The 27,760-nt window shown below is 42.8% G+C and overlaps 1 protein-coding gene across 19 annotated transcripts in view; it reads left to right on the top strand.

The window, feature by feature from the left end:
• CAMK2B (calcium/calmodulin dependent protein kinase II beta) overlaps positions 1–27,760 on the top strand; it is a 195,234-nt gene that overhangs the window by 131,770 nt on the left and 35,704 nt on the right. For 10 of the 19 annotated variants that reach the window (XM_053367308.1, XM_053367307.1, XM_053367316.1 and 7 more), the window contains exons 7-15: positions 4,850–4,952; positions 5,057–5,140; positions 7,028–7,122; positions 7,587–7,709; positions 8,486–8,569; positions 10,387–10,429; positions 13,306–13,386; positions 23,725–23,762; positions 24,180–24,251. In XM_053367308.1, coding sequence (XP_053223283.1) covers positions 4,850–4,952; positions 5,057–5,140; positions 7,028–7,122; positions 7,587–7,709; positions 8,486–8,569; positions 10,387–10,429; positions 13,306–13,386; positions 23,725–23,762; positions 24,180–24,251 — 723 coding nt within the window. Of the gene's footprint in view, positions 1–4,849; positions 4,953–5,056; positions 5,141–7,027; positions 7,123–7,586; positions 7,710–8,485; positions 8,570–10,386; positions 10,430–13,305; positions 13,387–23,721; positions 23,763–24,179; positions 24,252–27,760 lie in introns of all 19 variants that reach the window. The other 9 variants (XM_053367311.1, XM_053367310.1, XM_053367313.1 and 6 more) reach the window with 3 other exon arrangements.

The raw sequence follows: 27,760 nt of genomic DNA, 5'->3' as shown, positions 1-27,760 counted from the left end.
TCCATCTACCATCAGCCCCAGCCAGTATGTCAGGGATGGTGGGGGATGGAGTCCAGCAGGACATTGAAATGACACAGGTTCCTTGTCACTGCTGTAGGAGAAATGGTTAATAATTACTAACAATATGATTAGATTTCCTCTTGTACTAGCCCTTTGCTACAAAGGGTACAGTCTCTTTGATTTAGTGTAACTACTGATGGAGGTTCATCGGATGATTTGCAGTTAAATAAAGCCTTGGATCCAGATTTGATACTTCTTTTTTGCTACTTGTTTTAGGTGAAGGCAGACTACAGATGTGTATATTTAAATGCTATTGCATCATGCTGATGTATGAGGAAGCACAGTCTCACTGACTCATTGTGTTCATACAACTGATACACGTTTACAGATAGAATAAGGCAGTCTTTCTCCATAAGCCTTTGTGAATGAGATGCCATTTAATTAGGCTGGATTGTGCCTGCTGAAAAAAGACTGCAGGTTACACCAAGTGTTAATGGGCTGAAGAAACAATGGGTGCTCATCCTTTGGAAATGTAAAACCTGAAAATCAAAAACAATTTGTTAAAACTGTGCAGAGAATCAGGCTAGAATCTGTCTATGTATATCATTAAACTGCCGTTTAGGTGTGTAATCCCTATGTATCAAATAAGAAGAACTGGATGGCTGTTTAGCTGATAATTTCCTCTGCTGCTAGCATGTGGCGTTAAAAAGCTTGTCACCCAAATCATACATTTACTTAGAGGTGAGTTCTCTTGTTTATAATGGAGCTGCCACATTATATGTTTTTAGAATTGTAGGTGAATGTATTTAAATTGTGCTGGTTGAATGCCTTAATTTATTTCCTAGCCTTTTGCAAAGAGCTAGATTAATAGCTAAGCGAATGAATAAAGACCAAAAAATACTTGAGGACATCAGAATTTTGGCCAAGGAAGATTTTGTGGGCTTAGCTGACAGTTGATTGCTTTTGACTACTGTTGAGTAGTCAACAGTACAAGTGCCTGTAGGAAGTTTCAGTGAGCATTGCTCACAATGTTGACTGTACATTGCTTCATAAAGTTGCACTGAGGACCCTGAACCAGGCCTGATAGGGAAGAAGACAGCCTTCCAGGTACATTGGACCAAGACCATTTAGTATCGTGATCTCTACCTTATGCTGTGTGAGCCAGTCTTTACAAATGGAACTATTTGGTATCATTGTGAGGGTGCTGGTTTCTGGCATGTAGAGCCAGGCTTTATTGCTATGATAGATAGTATAAATAGATAATAATGTTAAAAATAGCAACTAAGATGGTACCTCTGGAATGCATTCTTTGTTATTGGAGAATAAATGGTAGAATTGCTTTCCTACATCTATCGATCCATCTAATGTGGTATTTCTTGTAAATTGGGCCAAGAAACTAGTGGCAGTATTAGAAACTGAGATATGAAAGCTAAGTGCTAAATTGCACCTTAAACCTAGGTTATAGGCGGAATGTCTAGGCACACCAATGTCTAGGCAATGGAATGTCTAGGCACACTTTTATATAACATGAATACAAAGCTGAAAATGAATGAACTGCAGCTAAAATATTATGTTCCTTTTTCACACGGTCTAGCCCACCCCCCTAATATTCTTAAGAGGGTCTCTTTCCCAATCTTCAGAGAGTAGCTGGAAGTGGGGAAGCAGAAAAAGGTCCTCCTTGCCTTCCACTCTGCAGTTTTAATCTGAAATCTTAGGCACAGTACTGCGCCCAGAGCTCAGAAACTACTTGCGCTAATGTGCCTAGAACAATAGGAGTTTTGAACACTGAAAAGTGGTATGGCATCAGGGAGCCTTACGACTGACTCTTGCAGTTGGATTTATAGTGTGCATTGGGACCTTCATATTAATTGAAGCTTGGCTGTGGCATTGGAGGCCCTTGGGTGGGAAGGTGGTTTAATGCAGCCACTGCAGCTTGAATACGTCCCCACTGATGAGTAGTATAGCTGAAACCCTTAAAATGAGAAGTGATACTGATTAGATGCAGTGACACTGGGATGGAAAATATATCCCTTTGGTGGAAATATGTCCCTTACCCCAGCTCAGTAGTGGAGCTTTCATCAACAGAATGCCTTCCAGGTATTTTGGACTACAATCCCCATCAGCTTCTGCCAACAAGACTGTGTTGGCTGGGGCTGTTTGGCATTGTAGTCTGAAATGTCTGGAAGGCATCAGATTGGTAAAGGCAAAGGTTATAGAAGTATCATTGAATAATCTGCTGTGTCTCAGCGATAAGATGACTGGAACTGGGTCTTTAGTGATAGACTATCTTGAGAAGATAGGACCTGGAAGTTATCTGCAACTATTGCCAGGGTAAGACTGTCTTTGAATAAAGGTGTTGTCTTCACACACAGACAAAGAAAACTGGAGTAAAATAAAAGCCTCAGTGTGTCACCTTTTACCTCTAGATTCCAGTTTTATGAGAGACTTCCATTTGGGATTTGATCAGATTGGATAGTGAGGCAACAGGGCCCTCCTAGCTATAATTATTCTTTTCCAGGTTGCCCAATCAAAAAAGATGGATGTTGGGTCAGATAGATTAATTGTTGGGCAGCGTGAGCATGTTAACAGGGAAGTAAGCCCCATTGTATTCAGTGGGAATTGCTCCTTAGGAATTCATACTGCTTCCCATTTGAAAATTGCCATGATGTGTTGATGCTTTTCATAGGGTGTGTGAGTTGGAGGATCTAGGCTACTTTTACTCTCCCAAGGTTTCTTCACTATAGTGTTCTTCATAAAGCAATTAAGGAGAAATGTGCACAGTGTGCAGGGCATGGCCTTTGCACAAAGATGCATGTTCACATATTGGCAGCCACGGCTTTTTTCTAATTCATTGCCAGAGCTAGCGCACACTCCCTGCTTGTATCGTTTGTAACATTGCCAAAGATTCCTAGGGAATATTTTAACTAGCAACTTCTTTTGTCTCTGCTGGTTCCCAGCAGATCTGTCTGGAAGTCTCTAGATCACAATCTTGGGAGATACCAGAGGAAATGTGACGCAAAGCATAACTTAATGAATATCAGCAGATGGAGCCAAAAGGTCCACACAAAGGATGGAATGGAGGGGAGCCCTGTCTTGTGCATGCTTGGTGGATAGAATGTTGTCTGTTGCATTGTTGTCAGTTTACAAGCTGGAAACTAGAAAACAACAAGAGCACAATTTATATGCTCTGTTTTTCCTTTTTGACGTTGCAGCCTGGGATATGGTTCCTTAGCTTCATTGGACCTGATTTTTTAAACTAATAATAACAACAGCAATATAACTTTATTAGGTATATCTGCACTTCTACAGTCAAAATTGGAGCAACTGGGTAGAACTGGAAGAGTGGAAGAGCACTTAGTGCAACTCTCTGCTCCAGGGCAGTTCAGCCCTTTATAGACAAAGCTACCGATCCCCAGTCACAATACGATGCAAGCAGAAAGTAGAGGCATGGCAGTCAGGGGGCCCTTAGAGCCAAATGGCTGCAGATAACTCAGGCAGGCAAAGCTACCCACAAGCTATAGGGAAATGCATCCTCAGGATCCCTAGCTAGTCTCACCTGATAGGAGATTTCTTAACAATCCCAAGTATGGTGAGCAAAACATACCTACTGAGTCTTCCCCAGAGATTTTTTCCCCTGGAACCAAAACCTCTATCCCCAATCATCAGGTCACTTGTTTTGGGCAGTGCCTGGTGTCTAGAGTCCTCTTCACCTTTTTAGTATCTGCTGTTTTCTTTTTAAAGGGAATTGATTAGGATCTTGGGTGGGTCTCAAAAGGCTAGGCTTTAGGACAGAGCTTTCCAAACGGTGTGTCACGACATGTTAGTGTGAACGCTCCCCGTGCTCCTCCCGGAGCTAGAAAGGGAGTGAGCAGCCCACCGGTTTGCTAGTAAAACAGAATTACTACGTCACAAAATGGTGTATGTCTAAAAACTGTGTCACCAACATGAAGTTTGGAAAGCTCTGCTTTAGGAGGTGCCTGTTGCTGGCCGGTTTTACACCAAGAAGGATGAAAGCCACTGCTGTACTGTGAAACAAGATTGTGCATTCTTCTAATCAAGAGTGCTATGTTTGCATGTAGGACTCTATCTACAGGACATTTCATCAGTCCCAGATTTAACCACAGAGATCAATTTGCCTTTCCTGACTCAAACTCATTAAAAACTAAACTAAACTGGTTTTCTGTACTCAGCTGGATTGGCCTTGAGGTCAATCCTGGTGTGTAATAAAAGGGACTAAACTGTTTCTATGTTCCCCTTTGCAATAGCCTTGGGCACCTGAATCTATTGGGTATTTCCCCACAATTCCTGGTAAGTGCCATTGACAATAAACATTGTGCTGTGGTTTAGAATGGCCTCTCAAGAGGAGTCCATAGTACAGTACAGGGGGAAATGCTGTGCCACTGACAATGCAGTCCTTTGCATGTCAGCTCAGTGGAGTTTATTCCCAACTGTATGTACAGGGTCGCAGCCCATTATATAACATATAATAAAACCAAACTCGGAACCAGTAGAACTGGCCAGTCATGATGTAAACATTTCCAACTCTCCCAATAGCAGTTCACACTAGGCTGCCCTGCCGGAAAATATCCTCCTGCTTATCCTGGCTATGGGACAGGGGTGTCTCCATATAATAGCTTGTCTCTTTTTTCAATATTTCAAATTTTTTTTTGGGGGGGGGAGGTGGATTGATTGCAAGTTTCTAATCGGCTTCCGCAAACTGTTTGTTGTTGTTGTTTTCTTTCTGTTTCTTTCTCCTCTCCTTCCTCCTTTTTTTACTTTTAACCAAACCAAAACCATTACATTACTCAATTAAAAATGGCACCTGTGTTAAATTGGGTCACCATGACAGCCGGAGAACCTGCTTCTGGCCAGCAAATGCAAAGGAGCGGCGGTGAAGTTGGCAGACTTCGGCTTGGCGATTGAGGTGCAAGGAGACCAGCAGGCCTGGTTTGGTGAGTGCCGGACGGAGTCGCTCCCCTCCCCCTTTCTTAGTTTTCTTTGCTGACTCGGGAGCTGTGCAAACTCACATGTTGGCAATTTTTGCTTTCTCCCCCAGGCTTTGCAGGCACTCCTGGCTATCTCTCTCCTGAAGTTCTACGCAAAGAAGCTTATGGCAAACCTGTGGATATCTGGGCATGTGGTAAGGCTCTGCTCTTCCACAGGGTAGTACAATCATGGCATTGCAATGGGGATTTCCAATATAACCTGTTACTCAATAAAAGTACCATCCAGCTACAGTTCAGGTTGCACAATCCAGAAAAAGCCTGTCACAAGTATAGAACTGATAAGCTACAGAAGATGGGTCTTTAGAGAAAGTAGCCCTGGGTATAGATTTTCAGATCTGGGACCACCTTTAGCCCAAACATTTGCTTATTCCTTGTTCTTATCAACAGGCACTTTGATTTATATTCTGCCTCATTTTTAGAACTGTCACGGTGGCTCACAGCATAATAAAACACCACAGTACTAAAACCAACAAAACTACTAAAAACTGCATTAGGAGGAAAGTCACTTTAATTTTTTAATAATAATAATAATAATAATAATAATAATAATAATAATAATGATAATAATAATAATGGTGTGAACCAGTTGCAGCTCCAATGGTCTAGAAAAGGTCTTCAGCCTTTTCAGACTTGCAACACACCTTTGACCCAAACATGCATATGAGACCTCATTTCTTGATTTCTCCCTTTATAGTATTTTTGTTGTGGCCCACCTTAAATCTGACTCTGACCCAGTAGTCGGTTTTTCTGACCCAACAGGTGGAAGACTAATGCACTGGATGACTCAGTCATCTCAGTTGCTTTACCTCAAATTTGGGGTTGCTGAGTTTCTCCACACACTCTTTATCCCTCTCTCCGTTACTTTTCTATTAATTTTGTAGCAACAGCTATCAGTGCAAGTGAGAGAGGTAGCCTAACACTTTAATCAACCTGGTAAGCAGTGGGGTAGACCATTTCCAATGTGACAATCCTGTATTAAATGTGAATAGCCATTCTTTTTTTAAAGTGGTGCCCTCAGAGCCCAAAAGCATTGTCTTTCCTTCAGAGAGGCCTTGGTAGGTCCTTGACTCCTAGCATGGGAAGGTTGTTCTCATCATTGAACCCTCCTATTTGTATTAGATCGGATTTTATAGGTATTATTTTGTAGGTATTAGTTGGCTGACAGTCTTGCTTTCAGAAGGATACATTTACAAGACAGTCTCAACCTTAACTTGGGGAATGCAGAGGTGCTAGGAGCACAAAGGCAGGGAATTGGTATTTACATAGATTGTGACCGCCCTGATAGCATCATGAGCACAAATCATCATGAATGCAGAATAGAAAGGACATCGGAAGGGACTCCTGCTGTAGCACTGGCAAGGTCTTACTCTAGGTAGCAACCAAAGGATTCTCATGTACTTCATCTGTATGCCCTTGAAAGTACTATGCAACTGAACCTAGGAAGCTGCCTTATGCCAAGTCAGGCTATTTGCCCATATAGCTCAAGGATGGATAAACTGTATCCCTCCAGATGTTGTTGGATTCCTTCAGCCCCAGCTGGCATGGCCAATGGCTAGGGTTAATGAGAATTGCAGTCCCAACACACTGGAGGAGCATGGGTTCCTCATCCCAAATTTAGCTCAACCCTTTTATTTTTTGACTGGTAGCAGCTCTGTAGAGTTTCAGACAGGAGCCTTTCCCAGATGTCTGTCTGGAGAAGCTAAGGATTGTACCTGGGTTCTTCTGCAAGCAATGCATCTGTTCTAGCCCTGGATGTCAGTCACTGAAGAACCTCGGAGACCATTGCTAGCCCATACCAAACTGAGGGCTACACCCTTTCCTTCCACTACACAGGCTTCTCTGTAAGTTGAACATCAGGATGAGAAGATTCAGGATTGTATAACTTTGTTTTCAAACGGGAAATTTGTATATTTCCACTTTTCCTTCCTCCTACTCCACTGTGCCCAAATGGTAAGAATATGCAATGCAGGGTTTAGGTCCACTTGATTTTAATTTTGCTGCTCTCCCCTATTTTCTTCTAGGTGTTATTCTATACATCTTATTGGTTGGGTATCCGCCTTTCTGGGATGAGGATCAGCACAAGCTGTACCAACAGATTAAGGCCGGAGCCTACGATGTGAGTAGTGGTTCCTTTACTTCTGTTTTTCATTACATTGTTGACATGGTGCTCCTCATGGCACAATCCTCTTCATGGGCATTAATCTCATGGGAACCAAAGGAGCAGAGCAACATGCTAGGAGTCACATGCACTCTTGTTTTAAGGCTGTTTCCTCTAACAGAAGCTAGGAACACTTGCATTTCTTTCTGATGCCTCTGAGCCAGTATGCTTTCAAATTGTGTATTATGTAAAAAGTACATTTCATGCCTACTGCTCTAAGGGCCTCCTACGGGTCACATAAGTCAGATTACGGGACCGATCTGATATGGGGGAATCTGGGCAACCCTGGAACCCTTCCTGATGCATTTGGCTGCTTTAGGGGTTTGAAAATAAATGCTAGCCTGTTGGATGGTAGCGTTCTCCTTCTTTGATACTGATGTGTCCTCGACCATAACCTTCGTGTAATGCCTTCTAATCCTCAGTTTCCTTCTCCTGAGTGGGACACAGTCACTCCCGAAGCAAAAAACCTCATAAACCAGATGTTAACCATCAATCCAGCAAAGAGAATCACAGCTCACGAAGCTCTAAAACATCCATGGGTCTGTGTAAGTGTCACTGGTGCTCCTGTCTTGTTGATAACCAACATTCACCTGCTCGTTCAGGGCTGAATAGTTAAGAGGCTCTGAAGTCACCTTATTTAATTTCCTTAGAGATCTCAGTATGCTTTCTAAGGCTGCGTGTGGTAGCAAAAAAATGATAAGGATTGTAAGTAATATGGGGTGCTTTGGCAGATGCCTAGCATTGTCTATAGCAGGGATGGGGAACCTGTGGCCCTCTGAATGTTGTTGGACTTCCATCAGCCGCAACCAGCATGGCTGGCCAATGGTCAGGGACAATGGAGATGGAATGCAACAACTGTTGAAGGGTAGCATCCTGATCTGTAAGACGCTTCCATGGGTGAACCTGTTCTGGGCAAAGGTTCTGCATCAACCTCAGCTGTAAAATTGCACATCAGGTTTGATATCCGACTCCCAACTTTTGAATATACTTTGGCAAGTTGGCCAAAAGAGCTAGATATAGCAGCCACAGGATCCAGATCCTCAATAGATATAATAGCCTGGGGTTTTTTTGACAGGACTGCCATTGTCTAGCAGATCCAGACTGCATCACAGTTATGTGCACAGGCCTTAATTTCATACAGAATCACCCATACAAGAGCAATGTAGATGTGTCTGAGAGGTTCTGTGGGAATTAAACTCCAGTGCATATCTCAATATTCTCTTCCCTACTGTTTTTGCTACTTTTTCCCCTTTCCTTCCTATATTTATGTCCTGACTTTGCACACATTGACCTCTATTTTACTTTTACATTTTTTCCACAGCAACGTTCAACAGTGGCCTCCATGATGCACAGACAGGAAACCGTAGAGTGTCTGAAAAAGTTCAATGCCAGAAGGAAGCTCAAGGTAAGAACAGGAGTGTATTACAAATGCTGGATAAACATGAGAATGGAAACTTTCAGGGGTGTCCATTGCTGAATTCGTTTTGTAAAACCTCTTAAGAGGAGGGCCATAGCTCAGTGATAGAACATCGGCTTTGCATGCAGAAGGTCCCAGGTTCAGTTCTTGGCATCTTTACGGCTGGGAAAGACTCCTTGCTTGAAAACCTGGAGAAGTGCTGCCAGTTAGCGTGGACAATACTGAGCTGAATGAATCATTGGCCTAACTCGGTATGAGGCAGCTTCCTATGAAACAAGAAATAAACTACCAACTCACCCAAACTGAGGTCAAAACTACAGTCTGAAATAATATTTCCGTTTAGAAGGTGGATGCATCATGCTTTCTGTGCTAAGCTCCACGAAACCAGACTAGTCCAGTATCTTGTTCCCAAAGTGGCCAACCTCCCAGTGACGTTTCCTCAAGGGCATACTGCCCCTCTGACCTGGAAACTGCATATAGCCATCTTAACTAGTAGCCACTGGTAACTTTATGCTGCATCATTTTGTCTCGTCCCCTTTCAAAGCCTTCCAAGTTGGCAACCATCTCTACAAGTTATGGTGGTGAATTATCACATGATATGTTCTCAGATGGGTGGCGCTGTGGGTTAAACCACAGAGCCTAGCACTTGCCGATCAGAAGGTCGACGGTTTGAATCCCTGTGACGGGGTGAGCTCCTGTTGCTCGGTCCCTGCTCCTGCCAACCTAGCAGTTCGAAAGCACATCAAAGTGCAAGTAGATAAATAGCTACCGCCCCGGCGGGAAGGTAAACGGTGGTTCCGTGCGCTGCTCTGGTTCGCCAGAAGCGGCTTAGACATGCTGGCCACATGACCCGGAAGCTGTACGCCGGCTCCCTCGGCCAATAAAGCGAGATGGGCGCCACAACCCCAGAGTCGGCCACGACTGGACCTAATGGTCAGGGGTCCCTTCACCTTTACCTTTTATGTTCTCAGATATGGGGGAAATTAAAAATGCGATGGAATACACAGCAGTGTGAATTTTTAGTCTCAGAGTGGTTCTTAGAGACCTGAAAGTCCTCCAGCATTTTACACAGTCTTTTATGCTAAGGCAGGATTGTTCCTAGCCGGACCCATCTAATAGATTGAACAACTCAGACCTATCACTGCCACTTCAGAAATGGGGATGCAGGACTTTTACTTTTGCTCATCTTGCATTGCATAGTATAGGTTTACACAGACATACTTTAGTCTCTCCCCCCTCTATAACTGACTGGTATGCAAAAAAAAAAAAGTTTGGGAACAAGCAGTTATGGCAAAATTAACTTATTATTTAAGGAGCAGGCAAGGGAAACAAAGACAAGATTAGTTTACAAAAAATTGGATAGACTATTCAACATAGCAGATCTAGAGGATACATCTCTAATGTGTGTTACGCTTTTTCATTTCCCTGAGATGTTAAAGTTGATTTGGAAATTAACAATTTGAAAAAGTTGGTAAAACATTGTTTTCTGAGATACGGCTTATTTAAGTATTGGATTTCTCTAATGATTAAATATAAAATAAAATTATTTGCTGTTTGTATATGTTTATAACTTGCTGTTACATTCATTTTTCATTTAAGTAATGTATTGCTATTTGTGGTAACAACAACAACAACAACAACAACAACAACAACAACAACAACAACAACAAACCTATTCACTCTTCTCATACTTCCCCAAAAAACTTTTTCATCTGTTATACGTTTTTTTAAAAAGTGCTTAAAAATTATTTTTTAAAAATTCTTTCTGACTTGCCCCCAACATCTCTTTTTAATTTCTCTTTTAGGGTGCAATTCTTACCACTATGTTGGCAACGAGAAACTTTTCAGGTGAGAGATTTGCTTTGCTTAATGAAGAGAAAAGAAACCTATTCACACTTCAGCAGTTTCCATTTCCCTTTAAATTTGTTTATTTATTTAACTCGCACACCTTCTAACTGAGGCAGTCTTCAAATGGGTCCTCACAGGTGCAACGACTGTCAAAGCTGCTCCGCTAATATAGATTTTGTTCATTAACCTTGGTCTTGGTGTGTGGCATTCGTTCTCCTCTTTCTCGTATCCTGGTGCTCTCTGGCACGGCAGTATTGCGATGTGGAAAGTTGTATGTCGGGACCAGGAATGGAAGACAAAACTATTTTCATTGACTGGATGTCAAGTCCATCTCTGCACATGAAGCCAAGATGAGAGAAAGCAAGTGTGCTCTGGAATGCCCTCCTCATACACGCTTTCTTCCAAGAACTCTGACTAGCTTCCTTTCGACCTCTGTACTTGTCCCCCACTGCCGTTCCCCTCCTCTGCAAAAGCCTTAACAACACAATCAGTCAAAGCGGTTTGATTTAGTGCTGCATATTCCGGATCCCTGGATGATTCCAGATGACCTATTTATTGAACATTCATCCTCATCTGTTTGCAGGGAGATTAGACCACAAGGGCTATTTAAAGAGCATTCATTCTGATTTGTTTGGGAAGAGGTTAGATGATGCAAGTCCCACATTTCCCAGTGCATTTTCATGTCACTTTCCGTATTGCAAATGATCTGGTCTTTTGAGAAGTGTTGTTCCGCGACACCTCGCAGTCAGCTTTGGATTTGCTTGTATGCGATTGAATACCACCTGAAAATAGAGACTGTCTGGAAGCAGCCCCTGTTCTTGCAGAAATGCAGGTTTACCAGGATTTCTGGATCTATCTCTGCCCCCCACCCCCCATATGTTCTACTCAGGGCTATGCCATTTTGGGAGAGAGCCAATCCCCATTTCTCTTGTCTTCTAGGCTACATGTAATTATCCTTCAGGAACACTTGTTTTTCTAGTTCTTAAGAAGTACAAAAAGTAATCATAACAAATGCTCTCAAAATACACAACTTGATTGCAATTTAATATATTCTTCATATGTATCAAAGAGCTCGCTTTCAGGCTTTGTCGCAAATCTTGCCTGCTGCCCCCGCTCCAATGAAATGTCTTTGATCCTGCCTCTGAGATCTGAAATGGTATTCCTGCTACTTCCATATTTTCTCAGTTGCATTTTTTTTTTAAAAAAATCTAGGTAATATAATAGTAGATCGGACACTACAAAGGCACAAGTGTTGAGCTGTTGCATATTAACCCTTCTGGTTTGGTTTTCCTTGAAATGCAGGGGTATTGTGTGTCTCTCTCCCCCCCACCCGCCCCCAATGGTATTTCCTGTTTTGGTTGATGCTCATCATCAGATCAATCAGAGAGGCTTCTAAAAAAGCAAAGTGCTGATCCCAGGGGAGAGGAACTGCTGTCCCTGGTTAGAAAAGTTACCATCAGCTTCTGCGTTTTAAAAGAGAAAAGAGGGTGTATGATGGCTGAGTAGATTCCTCAAGCGAGAATCCACCCACTCACACTGTTTCTCCGTCCTCACTTTCCTGCAGGGCTTCCTTTCCCATCATTGTCCATGGGCCTAATCAAGACTCCATGGATTTATAGTGAAGAATGACAGAATCCACATTCCGCAACTAGGAAATCCAAATTCCGCAAGCATGAAAGAAACACACATTTCCTAATACTATATCTGTATCTATTGATAATACTGACTATGGAAGTGTGACCTGTCTGATTCAGAACACAGAATTTATACCTCCTCTTTGTGGAATTTGAAATTTCTGGACAGAAATTGGGTGTTGATGAACAAAGTGGCAAGGAAGAAGCGGCATTTTGAAGGTGTTGAGGAAGAGAAAGGAAAGATGGCCATAGAGTGTTGGGGGGGAGGAGTGTGATCTTTGGCAAAAAATAATTCACAGACTACTCACAGAATGTTGATAGCTAGAGGGATTGACAAAATCTCCTGGAATTTTAGCTAGGGTAGCCTGTCTGATCTTCCCAGTTGGAAAGCAGATAAAGTGTACAATGCGTCTATCTTCTACCACCAACTTTTCCCCTGGAATAATTTTATAACAAGTGCCAAATTCCACAGATTTTATGTAGTTACAGAATTACTGAGTGAACAGTGTCCTAAGCTAGCTCTGAGGCCTCCAGACTTGGCATTTAGGTTCCTATTCTTCATGTCAATAGCTTCAGAGCAATCGCAGAAGAGAACTCAGAAACGGTATTAATGGCTAATCAATTATTATTATCATAGGGCTTTAATACTCCCAAGAAGCTCAGGAAACCAGCTGCAGAAGCAATGCATGGCTGCCATACGTCTTGTGCCACATAACGATTTATGACTCTAGCAATTGCAAGCCCAACAGTGAGAATCCTTCTTAAATGTTCCACACACCTTATCATTTCTGCTACTTTTGGTGGCATAGTTTAGTTCTGGTGATAATTATCACTCTTCCTTTTCTGAACTCGGGATATAAGGATCAATAGCCTCCTAGACTATCTTCCTAGTGTTTACAGAATTGTTTATTGTGTGGTCAGGATACAGTGTCCCCCAGCCTAATACTGCACAGGATGGCGTCTCCAGAGCAGTGAAACAAGACATATAGGAATAACTCTGGATCACATGGAAAAGACCCATGGATTGTGTAAAAGTCAATGCACGTTTGCTACCAATAGTCACGCCTCTTCATCTCAACTTTTAACTCTAATCTTTTTCTGCTTCCTTTGTCTCTTTCCCCTTCTTTATTTCCCCCTCTCTCTTCCTCTCTTTCTCTCTCTCTGTTCCTCTCTAACTCTTTCCCCATCCCTTTCCCTATTTGCTGTCCTTTACTTCTTTGTTTCCCTACCTGGTGCTAACAGTGGGCAGACAGACCACCGCTCCTGCCACAATGTCTGCAGCAGCAGCAGCCTCCGGTGCCACCATGGGTTTGGTGGAGCAAGGTAGATGTGTCCGGAAGAGACTCGCCTCACTTCCCCCTTCTCACTTTGAAATTTGAGCGCATGATGTGTCATTCACCATCACCACCGCATCCCACCCTGTTTTAAGAGTCTGGGGCTACCTTTTGTTGTAACTAGTAGCAAAGTTAGAGTCAGGGCCACCTCTAAATAATCTGGCAATTCCAGAACATTTAATCAAGTTGCAGGAACAGTGTCATGAAAAGGTCATAGGGAAACACATGAAACAGCCAGTAAGGATTCTGTATGACTGAGATTGGCTGGTGCTAAAATGATGCTGTTATCTCAGAGAGTTAAGCAAGGCAAATATAGGAGACCATTAATGGAAGAGGAGATGCATGCTTTGTGTGGTGGAGGTCATGGTGCTGGAACAGCTTTCAGTTTTCCTATAGGAGTTTTGTGGTTAGGCATTATCTCTATCTCTGTCTACACACACACACACACACACACACACACACTTGTATACATACATTTATATATACATACACAAATGCTGCAAGTGACTGTTAAGAAATATTGTGTAGCAGAGCGATGGGGGAACCTGTGTCTTTCCAGTTGTTGTTGGGCTTCAACTCACCTCATTTTCAGTCAGCATGACCAATGGCTAGGGCTGGTGGAAGTTGCAATCCAACAACATCTGGAGAGCCATAGATTCCCCGACCATGATTTAGCACCTATAATGAGCCAAGTGCAGGGAGCTAAGGGAGAAAGAGGACAATTTGCTTCCTGTTGGTCACATCCAACACCTACTTGACTTTTGCCCTAGCATGCTCTGCATGTACCATGCAAGATACAGAAGATGAAATGCTGCCTGTTTTCTGGCAAGTCACCTTCCCATCAGAGAATACTGTCATTTATCGCTGGACTAACCCAGGAATGGGGAATCTTTTGCACCCCATAGGTTGTGGGGCTACAGCTCCCATCGTCCCTGAGCATTCGCCACACTGATTAGTGCTGATGGGAGCTGGAATCCACCAACTTCTGAAGAGCTGCAGGTTCCCCATCTCTGCTCCAGGCAGTGTTCAGATTATAGAGGAAATTATTGGGGACAGTGGGAACTTAACAAAATCCTCTGACCCTGCATTCCTCCTGTTCCATTTTAGCCAAGACACATGCATAGCCTTCGAAAACATAATCTAAGTAGTACACAGTGCTCCCCTCCCCCGAGGTACTCAAGGGTACGCAGTACCAGCACCTCTTTTTGTTGTTATTAAAATGTGTGCCGTTTCCTGTAACAACTTCATGGCGACTACCGGCACCTATTTTTCTAGAAAAAAAGCACTGGTGATACATCACAAAAAGAATGCTCCTCTTCAAGTAATCTGATTACTGGTTTTAGGTAGGAAGGAGTGCCTTGTGCATGCATGTTTTTGGCCCAAGTGGCACCATTTTTCTCATCACAGTCCAAAAGCAGCATGCAATAGAGTTGTGTGCACTTATCTGACAATTATTCCAAGAAATGAGAGGTCCATTCAGAACGGTCTGTGATGAGACAGAGGCTTCCAGGGTCAGCCTTCATGTCCTAGTGGGAGAAGCCAGTGGTGTTGTGTCCTTTGCTAGTGCCTGGGGTCTGCATGCATATACCCATGCATCAGGTGGGACCAGGGGCTGGGCGCAGAAGATGAACAAAAGCCGCCACACCGGTCCAACCCTTGCCACCATCACAGACAGACAGAGGATTTATGGGCTGTGCTGTGCCGCCTGCTCACCCACTAAGGGGGGAGACCGACTGACCAATGCAGCCCTTGTTGGGCGCATCCCCCAACGTTGACTGAGCAGCCATTCATTGGGGGGGGGGCAGGGGTGTGATGGCAAGGCCAGGCTGGGCTCCGGGGCCCAGAGACCCCCAGTGGCAGGCAGGGCGGGCATCCCTGTGGAGGCGCGGGTGCCTGGCTCGTGCCCCCTCAAAATCATGTGCCTGGGAGAGGCAACTGCCAAGCTGAAAGCAACCGCTCACATACAGATCCCTGAGTGACTAAGAAGGACATTTCACCTGGCCAGCACCACAGGCTGAGCCTCTCAGGGGAGAGCATTCCTCCTGGCTTCTTACCTAATAGGCAACCATCAGGAAATGATAGGCTGCCCTTGCGACCTTCGCAGTGATGCAATGGGCCCAGTGGTGACCTCATTTCTGGTGGTCTGCCTGCCTGCCAGTCCATCAGCTGGAGACCTCAGGGTGAGGGGTGGTCAACTAGTTTGCTTGGGCAGGGTGAGTAGGAAATGGAGGGTGTCATGATCTTAGCTCAAGTGCAGCTTGAGGAGTCCAGCCCCATTAGTTTTTGGTCAATGAATGTGTAAATAGCACATAATAATTTTCTGCTACAGCAATGAACAGAATTGCACTGGAGTTGTTTAATTGCCTGCAGTGAAACACCACTACTGGTCCTTAGTCCCATTGGACATGGCAGTACTTTTGGTGCTGGTTCTTTCACAAGCATAGACAAAATTTACAGGAATTTTGGAATACAGTCATACCTCGGGTTGAAGTAGCTTCGAGATGAGTATTTTCAGGTTGCGTTCCATGACGACCCGGAAGTAACGGAGCCTGTTAGTTCCGAGTTTTGCCGCTCGCACGTGTGCAGACGGTCAAAATGACGTCATGCGCATGTGCGGAAGCGGCAAATTGCGACACATGCAGACGCGGGTTGCGTTCGCTTCTGGATGCGAACGGAGCTCCGGAACGGATCCCATTCGTATCCAGAGGTACTACTGTATTGTGTTCTTTGCTTACTAGGCCATTCACACCAACTGGGCATATGTGCATTCATAATGCTGCAGAAAAGTATGTATTCCTTAAAGCAGGGGTGGGGAATGATCCTTTCATCTCTGACGATTGGACATGCTGGTGAGGGGTGATGGGAGGTGAGGTCCAATAGCATCTGGAGGGCCATAGATTCCCCACCCATGATTTAAAGCATTTCTCCTTAAGTTTTTAGTATCTTAACACTGCTCGCTATACCAGTGAGCAAAAGATAGGCACTTTCCCCTGCAGAACTGCAGAACATAGCTGACAGGTACCATAATCTTAAAATACAATTGTGCATAAGTATTCATGAGCCGTAAAAGCACACATTCCTATGCACCTCTGCACATTCAGTCTTTGGGCCTTGGTAGGATGAAGGAAGTTATACTTTTCCCCTGTAGACATCTGGCAACACTCCACTAAGGGTGACGTTCCTTGTTTGGCATGTAGAAGGAAGCCTCTTATAGATCAGTCATATTGATGACTTAATTTTGTTAACTAGAATAAGGTGTGGTCTAATCATTTTTCTCTCTTGTGCAAACTTGTGTCACCCTGCTTCTCCCCTTCTTTGTTGCAACCTACAATGAGCATGTTTTGGTGCCTTCAATAAGATTAGTTATGCTTGGGGAGTGTGGTCCCAGTGTCCATCTGTCCTCAACTGGAAACTAGTTCTGACAATTTATGCCTATTTCGAAGGCAATAATCCTGAGAGGTTGGAGAGCTTCCCATTGCTTTAAATACATTTGATAATGTTTGGGCTTCTCCATATAGTCAATTATATGATTATATAATTGATTGTATCTGCCCTGCATTGACTGTAGGCCTGCAGTTCAAACTTAGATTCTTTTCCTGGCCTTCGACTTGTCTTAGGCTCAGTTGCCCCGTATGTAAAATGGTGGTAATAGCAAGCTCTAATTGTTTTGAGAATGGATAGGCCAGCAATTATGATTAATAATAATAATATGCCACCCATCTGACTGGGCTTCCCCAGCGACTCTGGGCGGCTCCCAACAAAATATTAAAAATATAATAAGACATTGTCGGTTAAAGGGTTGTAAAGCTAAAAAGTGCTACATATATGCTTATTGCTTATTGGTAGTAGGAGAAAAGTATCCAAAGACTTGATGCAGCTCAGGTTGCAGGGGAAACTATCAGGGTTGTGTGCTCACAGAGCAAGTCTATAGCTGTGAGAACATGTTGCCCTCCATAGCTGCTCAACATGGACAATTCTTGGGGCATGCAGACAAGGGTCCCCTTGACACCTTTTTCATGCCAAGGTTTCTCTCTAGGGAATGTTGGCCCTTTGTTTGTCTTAGCCATTGCCCTGTCTGCACCCCAGCTTTGCCTGCAGGTTGAATGTGGTAAATGGTGCATGAATTTTCTGCAACCCAGGTGCATGCGTCAGGGCCTCTGGCAGTCAGATTTCTTCTCAGAAGATTGACGAGGCTTCTGCTTATGTCGATGCTGTTGTCGCCACTGCATGTGGGGAAAGTGATTTGCATGGCAGCAGTGGTTGTGATCATTCTCAGCTAATCTAGTCAGTGTCAATGCCACTCCGAAAACCCTCACTAGGATTTCAATGTGAACAAAATTAAACGAAGAAACAGGCGAGAAATTACAGCAGCACATTGTATATCCCATTGGTTTAAGATGTCATCTCTGTTTTTCCAACATTGCACTAGAATTCTGTTGTAATACATTTTGCTCATGGGAACTCACAGAATAATGAAGGGATGGTTTGACAGGTAAATGGTTAAAACTTGGCTATAAAGTGTCAAATCCATCAATGTGGGTGTAAAAGTATATAAAAAACTGAATAAAATATGCGTTATCAAGAACAGGTTCCAAATGAAGGAAAGGCTGAGTGGGGATTTGGCAGAAGTGATAGATTGCAACTCCTGACACTTTCACATAATACACCAGTGACCCAAGTAGAATTGTGGCTTGACATTATTACCTGAAGATAGCCTTGCTCTGATTTTTCATGCCCATTTTGTCTTTATAATTCTTTATGCAAGAGTATATATTGATTTAATTTGGGAAATGGTGACCACTGTCAACACTAACTTATCTGACTCTGTACTGCAGTTGGACAATCAAATCCCAGTTTAAGAAGCCAAGATATGCACGAAATCTGTGCACCCACGTACAGCCCCTTTGTGAACATCATTCAGATGGCAGTATATATCCAGGAGTCTTTTTTGGAGCTGAGCACATAGCTCTGAGAAGATCCAGAAAAGACTTTTTGAGTATGTCTTCTGTTCATACAAGATCCTTCCACTGGGTAAAGGTCGTACTGCTATTACTTTAGACATATACAAAACTTGCACTGTAGTTGCCACTTAGTAGTATCATCGTTTTGTTTCTAATTACAAGTTTAAAAGCTTAGTCACAGCAAATTGCACCTGTCATTTCCAAAAGTATAAGATTTTAGGTACTTCAAAGTGCTAAATCTTCTCCTCTTTTTGTGAATATCCAGACAGAAAGGTTGTTGAGATTTTTGTGTGTGCAAAATCTCAAAAAAAGAAGAAGCTTTTAAGTTATTTCTAAGGAAAATTGCCAAAAACAATACTGCCGACCTGGGTTGCCATACATTCGGATTTCCCCGGACATTTCAGTGATTTCTACCCAGAAACTGTTTCCAATGGCCAATTCCCAGCGATGTCCGGGAAATTCTGGATGTATGACAGCCCTACGCTTGATACTTACCTAGAGGTCATTTTACATGCTGCAGAATTTATGTACACAAAGAAGTACTGTGGTTTACCTGTATGATAGGTGGATACACATGTAGCATATCACATGGCAAAGCAGGGGCCTATCACTGCTACCTACAAGCAGATATGCTCAGTAAACTAATGGAATTCATATTCCTCACACAGTGTGTGATACACTGTGGGAACATATAGTTCATCATTCAGTGGTCCCCAATTCCATTCCTTCCTCCAATTTAATAGCTTGCACTAAGAGTTAAATTCAAAAGACTATTGTAAAAAAACGGCAGGCAGCAGGCAATTGCTTTTAGCACTGAACATGATATAATCCGAGGCATAGATCTTCATGATATGTCTGGTCAAACAGATTTTGCAGACTACAGAAGCAGTGCAAAAACCTGTATGCCTGAGAACAGGACTGGTAGTGGGATGAGTGTACGTACCATGGGCAACAATGCCTCCTTCAAACTGCCTTTCATTCTCTGAAAAGAACTACTTTCTGTCTACAAACAATAGAAGTTTCTGACACAAAGCTATTTGCCGTGCACATCTGCATGGACTACTGGTTTGAGCGTCCTGAATCTACAAATACATGTGACTACCAGAGCAGAGAGAGAGAGTTGTGCCACTCTGGTTGCATTATGCCCTTGGCCATGAGGACAGGTCTGCCCGGCTTATGCTGCCTTCTGTCAGTTGCAATCCATTGCAATCCACTGCCAAATACTAAGCATAACACAGTGGCTAGAATGCCTTTTAGGAAGCCAGAGAGGTAAATGGTTCCTGATCCTTTCCTTTCCCCTTTCTCATCCAGTGCAAGATCCCTTTGCAATAGCCCTCTGCCACATCTAGCCATGGTGGATATTGCTAGTGCCTATCCATGCTTTAATGTTGGCACCGTCCCCAGTACAACAGTGTGACACTGCTCTGCCATAGCAATTGCTTACACACCCTTCTAAATATTAATTTGCTGGTGCAGCTGCTAATAGCATCGGGACTGAAGTAAGAGTTTCCCTATTTCAAATAGGACAAAGAAGGCTTCCTTTCAGATTTTCCAAGTATGCTGTGAGGTTGCAACTTCATAGTTTTGATTCTCATTGGTTGAACAAAAAGCTTAATAGGCAGGTTGGTTGTGTGTGTGTGTGTGTGTGTGTGTGTATGTGTAGGTGCAAAACTATTCATAGCTCTTCACTCCAGAAAAGCTATAAAAAGATTGAGGAACAAAGCTTTGTTGTGCTCTGAATCACTAGGCATTAATAAACCACAAATTACATTTTAATTATAGACTCTCAGATATTGAAAGCATCGCTGAAGGCAGTCAACATTTTCTACATCCATTGATAAATTATGAACTGTTAAGTCCACTAATAATCAGCCTTAACTGCCTATTAATAAGAGACACACAATTCACAACATTGCTTGTACTGAAACCCATAATTTAGAACCAGGATGGCTAACCTGTGGCCTTCTTGATGTTGGACTCCCAAGCTCCCATCCACTCCAGCCAGCATGGCCAGCAGTCAGTGAGGATGGGAGCTACAGTACAACAGTATCTGGGGGGACAGCATGATTAGCTGCTCCTGCTCAAGAACATACCAAGTGCTGGGGAAAAACACCATATCTCTCATGGAGACTCCATTTGAGCAGCTCAAAGGTAATGGCATCTATTACAACTAGATCCATGTGAACATTGCATAACAGCTAATAGGCTCCCAATTCTGTGTCAACAATGCTCTCTGTAAAGGAAGGACATCTTCCATGTGTGCTTAATTTACATTATTCTAGTTTCAAAAGTTGCTTTGGCTTGGGATGTGAGAATTGGCACGTGAAGTTAGCAGTATAGTAGAACTGAGGAGGTGAGTTAAAGGCATTTGGCGATTGTAGCTGTTTCACATTCTGTGGTTTTTGTCGGGATTCTGTCATAGAATTCTATGGCATTGCCACATTCATGGGACTTCATTTGTACTAGAGCTGCATTTTTCCAAACTAATTACAGTGGTACCTCGGGTTACTGACGCTTCAGGTTACTGACACTTCAGGTTGCAGACTCCGCTAACCTAAAAATAGTACCTCAGGTTAAGAACTTTGCTTCAGGATGAGAACAGAAATCACGCAGCAGTGGCGCGGCAGTGGCAGAAGGCCCCATTAGCTAAAGTGGTGCTTCAGGTTAAGAACAGTTTCAGGTTAAGAACGGACCTCCAGAACGAATTAAGTTCTTAACCTGAGATACCACTGTATTACTATAATATAGGCCGTTCTTTAGTCCAAAGGGCTGCAGAGAGGCTTGCACATTTTAATACAGCAAACATAGTTGTGGGAAATTGCTAAAGAGCAGAACTAGTCCGTAGAATCTGGTGTCAGTAAATGGTCATAAAATTCTCTTTGAGGCCATCAAGGAAGCTAGGCAACGCTAAGTTTATAGCTGCACTTTTCGTTGTGACCCACATATGGCATGTTGAGTTCACCAAGATAGACTGAAAACTTCATGCGCTGTGTGGGTCCCAAAAAAACATGGATGAAAAACAGAAGAAAAGTCTTTGTGATGTGAAGAGTTTGGGATTAGATGGGAGACATGAATAGGGACTGTATGTTTTAAGGGGAAAAAACAAGAGACAGTTAGGGGGTCACCAAGATGCTTGTGAAGGAAAAAAATGATGTAACATATTGTCGAGTCCCTTTTCTGACTATAGTGATTCCATGGGCTACCATCCTTCCATTAGTGTGGTGACTGTGTGGACCATTTCCTCCCTGTGTGTGTGAGCAAAGTCCTCTGTAGTGCTGCTTTTGTGGTGCTGGTGCTGCTGCTTCACTTCCCCTTGATGTCAGATGGGGTCTCTGCCCCAGAGGCCTTGCTTTCTGTCTCAACACTTCTTTATTTTTTCCTCCTCCTCCTTCTCTCTTTCTCTCCATCCCTCCTCCAATCCTTCTTCTCACCTGCCTGTCTCTCTCGCCTTTCCTCTTCTGTAAATTTCTGTAAGGTAAGCAAACTTTTTGTTGGGTTCTGCCCTTTAATAATGCCTACCTGTGGTGATGATTGGATTTGATGTGGGAGACAGGAGTTTTCATGAGGTATAGGGTCCAGAAACAGAGGAAGTCATCTTGTTCTGTAGGTGCTGGTGCTGGTATCGATGTCTCTCCTCCACAGAGCCAGCATATTGTGCTATCTGATTTCTTCTAGACACAGCATTAGCTATACCTCAACTGCTCTAATACTCCCTGGAGGCCTCTTGAAGCTTTGTTGGTTCCCTGCAATTCCATTAGCCAGATCCAAGTAAAGGCACCCATATTTCTGTTCATTTCAATCCTAACCCACCCTTATCACACCTGCTGCAGCAACCTCCCTTGACCCTCTCCCAACCTTGCCATTACATTTCAGACCCCCACCCCACAACAGCTTCTCTGCCATATCACTCTTGGGTCTCTCCTCAGCCAAAAAACAACAGAAAGCAACAAAAAAGACCGTTCTGGACTAATGCAATTATAGAGGAATCTCTATTATATGAATGAATCTTTTGTCCTCATACACCATCCTAGCCATGCAAAGGCTCTAAACTATTCACATATGTCCAGCATTCCATAATCTGTTGGGATAAATGAGGCTGTATTGTGATGTTGCTTCTTTTAAGGGGGGAAAATGGAAATTGCAATCTACAGAGTATCAGAGGGAAAAGATTAACATTTGATTGATTAGCCTTCGCCAGCCTGGTCCCTTCTCAATCTTTTGGCCTACAGCTAACATCAGCCTCAGCCAGCATGGCTGGAAGGCACCAAATGGGCAAAAGCTGGATTAAGCGCAAAAGGTTCACAACAGGTGTGATCAGGGAAAGAGGATGAGAGTAAGTACAGAGAGGCTTTCTCACATACCTACAAAATGGTGGGAGTGTAGCATCGCGACATATTTAAGAGGTTGAATTAACACTTTGCTGGGATGACATTAGGGAATATTAAAATTTCAGGCAGCAAAGTTATTGAAGATGCATGCTTGTTAGAACATGGGGTCCCATAGACAGCTTGTTGAAGACAAAGTTGTATTGCACCTCATTAAAAAAATATATATCTTAGGAACCCTTAGACTAAAAGGACCAAGAGTTGTGGGTAACCATTCCTAAATTTGCCTAGCACCTGTCAAGGAAATCTGGAACTCATATACTGTACTGGCTGGAGAATGAGCTGCATCAGGTGGTGTTAAAGGAATCTAGTGTTCCCATTACAAAGTGCATAAATTTCAGTGGAAGTGAAACCAGTATATATTTAGCTAAGATGGGCAGTGCATGAAAGGGAAATCTGATAATATCATTAGACAGATTAGAAAGATATGGATCACCAAAGAATGAATAAAGAAGAGTCCGGATGTTATCCAAGTGATGGATTGAGAGAATGTTTTGAGAGCTGACCCACAGAAGGATCCTGTCCCACTTCATTTAGAATGCCACTTTGTTAAGCTGAACACTGTCCCACAGAGACTCCCTGCTTGTGATTCTGCAGAGTTTGGACAAACCAATATGTATCCAAGCCAATGGCCGTTTGAGAAACAACAACAATGACTGTGGTATTATCAAGTGAAATGTCCACTTCACAGAAGTATTGCAGCCCCCCTGCTGACCTCCCTTCTTTTGGGAAACTGCCTGTTCAAGGCACTTTGTCCTCCATACCTCTACGTTTGGCTAAGGCATAGGTTGGGCCTTTGCCCACACTCATAGAGCTTGGGATTTACCCATTGTTCTCAAGCCTCCTTTTAGCATTTGATGAGGAAACAGCATCAATGCGGCTTGTGTAATTCTTTTTTGGCTATTCAGGCAGCCCAGAGTATGTCTCGGGACACTGGGGGAGTTGCCACTAAAATATCTTCTTTTCCTCCCTATGCAGCAGCTAAGAGTTTACTGAACAAGAAAGCTGACGGCGTGAAGGTAAGTATCCTTCTGAGGCTTTTCTGGGGGAAGAGTTGGGGAAAGTTAGGAATTATGCCTATAAGATCACATATATTTACACACACTTCTTGTGTATCCATATCCATAGCCCAGAACTGATTGTAAAAATTCAGTTTATGGAGTAGTCATACTTTGCTGGTTTGAAGAACTATTCGGTTTTGTAGACAATCTGCCATCACTACAACTTTTTGCCACTTTGCAAAGAAGGCCTCTTTTGGTCTTCTTTCTCTACCAGAACATAATTTGTACATAATTGCCATGTAGAATGTGGGGTTATCTATTCCTTCTCTTGTGGGGGTTTGGGTGGTGCAAAGGTTTGCATGGCATTTGTTCGGCTTCCAGTTCCGAGGCTTCTCTCTCTCTCTTTTTTGGTATATGTGTGTTTCTCTTCTGCAGCCTCAAACAAACAGCACCAAAGGCAGCACCGGAGTTACCAGCCCAAAAGGGACCCTTCCTCCAGCCGCGCTGGTATGATTCTTTTGTACTTTTAATTCAATCCTTCTGGCAAAAGATCGTGGGAACACTGTGGTTTGCCTATTGTTTTGCTAATGTAGGTTTTACTTAGGGATTGCAATAGAGATGTATTTTTTGAATGACATCCATTCTGCATCTACCGGCTCCGACGTGTGGTGCCATGTATTGCTGTCTGCTGTTTTTGCAACGCAGATGTGTGTATATGTGTGTGTTTTAGTGGTGGCATCTGCTGTGTTCTTCATGGTCTTGCCATAGATCCTTTGCATAGATTTTTAACTCATTATTCAGCTGGGCCCATGATACTGGAATATTCTCTCGCCAATTTAGAACCCAATTTAACATTCACCATTTCTAAATTCAACCTGTTCCCTGGCAGCAATCTTCTGCCAAAAGGTTCTATGGTGGTTGCAGTTTCCTAGGTTCTCATAACACAGTAGTACACTGCAGTGAGATAAGCAAATTTTAGCTGTTGATTCAGAACCTGATTACCAGGGCAAAGAGTATTTTCATTTCTGGGCAGAAGCAATAAAAAAGAGTGTATTGTAGGTCTCACCAGCCACCTGAAGTATTCATAGGCCTCATTTGCCACACCAGTCTGTCCCCTTTATGTTTTTCTCTCTGAAATTCCCCTGGGGCCCAAGCAACCATATCAGTCCCTGGACTGCCGCCTGTGGATGGAAACCCCAAACTGCAAAAAACAAACCCTAACTTTTCTTAGGACTGTGTTGAGAAATGTCAAGGATCCACTGGTTGTAGAATCATGTTGGATGGTGGGAGCCAAGTATTGGTACCGATATGGAATGTCACACTGCTGGATTGCTCTACCAAAAGTTGTTCCTGAAATAAGAGATGAGGGCAGAAGGTTCATTATGGAACCCAATGAAGAAACAAGCATTTTTCTCCTTAAAAAGGGCAAGTCGCAATAATAAAAAAAATTATGCACTGCCCTAAGTTAGAGTGCTCAGGCAAATTGTAGCAGAATGAATTTTACAAGTAAAATTAGGATTAACAAAATGCCAGCAATGTTGACTTGAGTTTGTTAGGAAACCTATAAAACCAACTGCATAATTATTTCTGAGTATATAAAGATGCTCCAGTTGGTCCAAGAAATCATTATTTATTGGACCAAGGACAAGTGTTGTGCCTCTGTACTTCCTTTTCCTTCCTCCTTTCTTTCATCTGCCACGACAGAAAATTTCCAGGAAAATCTGAACCAGGAAACTGTAATTTAATTTCTGACTACAAACAACCATAAAATCTGCTCTTGGTTTGAGGTTCTTGTTTGTAGACTGATCAAAACACATCTCCTTGATCATATCTAACAGGAATCTGTGGCTTAACAAACCTCAGTAGCTTTCGATAACCCCATGCAAGAGAATAGAAGAGTAAATGAGAGTTTGAAACATGCAGGAACAATGCTTGTTCTTGGTCCACTATTGTTACATCTGAATTGGGCCAGTGCCTGAAAATAATGCAGACCTGAGTGGCTAGAATACAGTGCTTAAGGGCCGCTTAAAAACCATTGTGGCTCTGAATATGTTTGATATTTAAACAGTCGAGAGTCAGATTTGAGCATCATATATAAGGAAAAGGAGTGCTTAGACTTGAAGACCTTCCTAGCATGGATGGCACTGAGATGTCAAATTCTGTGTGGCCTGAACTGTATGACTGAAGCAGCCCTCCCATATAGTGGGGTGGTTTTAACCACATCCAGAAGTGAATGTTTCCACTAAGATGGTTAAAATTACCCTCTACATGTGTGAACTGTTTTGCATACATGGCTTCCCATGCGGTTATGGCCCCATGTGATTCTGTATCTCAGGGGCACCCACATCATAAAGGTGATGTGAGAATTGACTTTTCACATATCACTTTCTGTTTTTAATCTAGACATTAAAAGTAAAAAATCAAACTTTTTTCTGGTTTCATCCAATTATAAGCTCTTTCAAAAGGCAGGTAGGGTTTTAATGCCATATTATTGATCATGCAATTTATATGTGGGGCTAGCATTTCCCCCCTCCCCTAAATCTGTGGCAGCCAACCTGAAGTAATCCATTCTTAGACTATGTATGTCAAGTCTGTTGTTTAAATGCTTTTATTCCATAGTATAATTCAGAGACACATTCACCAATGCTGGTAGAACCGTGTTTTTCTCAGCATTTTAACTAACCCTTCCTTCCCTTGTAACCTCTGTTTCCTTAAGCTGCTGAATCAAAAATTATCCATGTCACAGACCTTGGCCTGTGGCCTCTTCTACGCATTGATTCCCGATCACCTGTCCAAAGCAGATTAAGGGGTAGCAGAACTGCTGAAGAAATTCTTGCAATGCCCATCTCTTTGTCTGTCAGACAAACACTGAATAAGACAGCACAAACTTTTTTAAGGTTAAAGATTGCTAGAAGCAGGAGCGGAGGAGTTCCCCAGAGAGTATCTATTTATAAGAGATCTACTTTAGTCAGAGGTGCTGAGCTAGAATTGTGCATCAACTGTCGGGGACAGGCATAGTGCCAGCAAAACAATTACCGAATGTGCTTTAAAAAGGACATAGAATTAGAATTTTTGTTCTGACAGAATAGTTTTAGCAATTAACCTCAGCTTCGTGTCCTTTTTGTCACACAGAGACCCAACAGAGGGGAAAGCAATTATCCACTCTTGCAGTTCTGCATGTTGGTTGTGTGCATATAAAAGACACAAGGATTTAGAGAAGGAAACGAGGGCATTCATTCCACCTTCTAGTCCCGTCCCGTCCTTTCTTGTGTATTGTGTTGTCACACACACACATAAAAGTAGAGGCAGAACATTTCAACTTGCCATCAATCTGTTTCAGCATCTTGTTAGTATAAGTGCTGCCCAATTGGTTCTGCATAAGTAATCCGGCATAGGGAGTAACAGATTGGCCTGTTAGTCTTTCTGACCTTAACAAATCCTTTCCAAGGGTGACTTCACATGATCCATTTTTCCAGTATGAGCAGGCATTTTCAGTCAAAAAAGCACAGAAACGTGGGTCTTGCCAATCGCATGCTGGGATTACGTTCTCCTTAAAACATGCTTTGGCTTAAATTCAACCTAATCTGGGTCACTTTAATGTCACACTGAAAATAACAAATTATTTATTATTCGGTATCTTCATACTGCTTGACGTTTCTTCAAACAAGTTTTGAATGGTTTGGTCTTAGAATTAACTTGGGTGGCTCTTATGCAGTTCCCAAAACCTGGAAGGACTTGTTGTGTTGGCTTCCACAAATCTATTGTGTCTGTTACATTTGTCTAGTACCAGGATGGAGAATGTGTGATCTCCAAATGTTGTTGGAACTTCAACTCCCATCATCCATTGACCACGTTGGCTGGGACTGATGGGAGTTGAGAGTCCAGCATTTGGAAGACTACATGTTCCTCACCACTGAGCTATATGTATGGAAAGTTTATTTCTTTTCTATGTGCATATTTGAAATTCTGATAAATCCTCATCAAGTACGCTCATCAGAAGACTTTTGTTTGTATGG

Source organism: Podarcis raffonei, chromosome 15, assembly GCF_027172205.1.
Source record: "Podarcis raffonei isolate rPodRaf1 chromosome 15, rPodRaf1.pri, whole genome shotgun sequence".
Lineage (NCBI taxonomy): Eukaryota > Metazoa > Chordata > Lepidosauria > Squamata > Lacertidae > Podarcis > Podarcis raffonei.
This window is presented reverse-complemented; position numbering and strand designations above follow the sequence as displayed.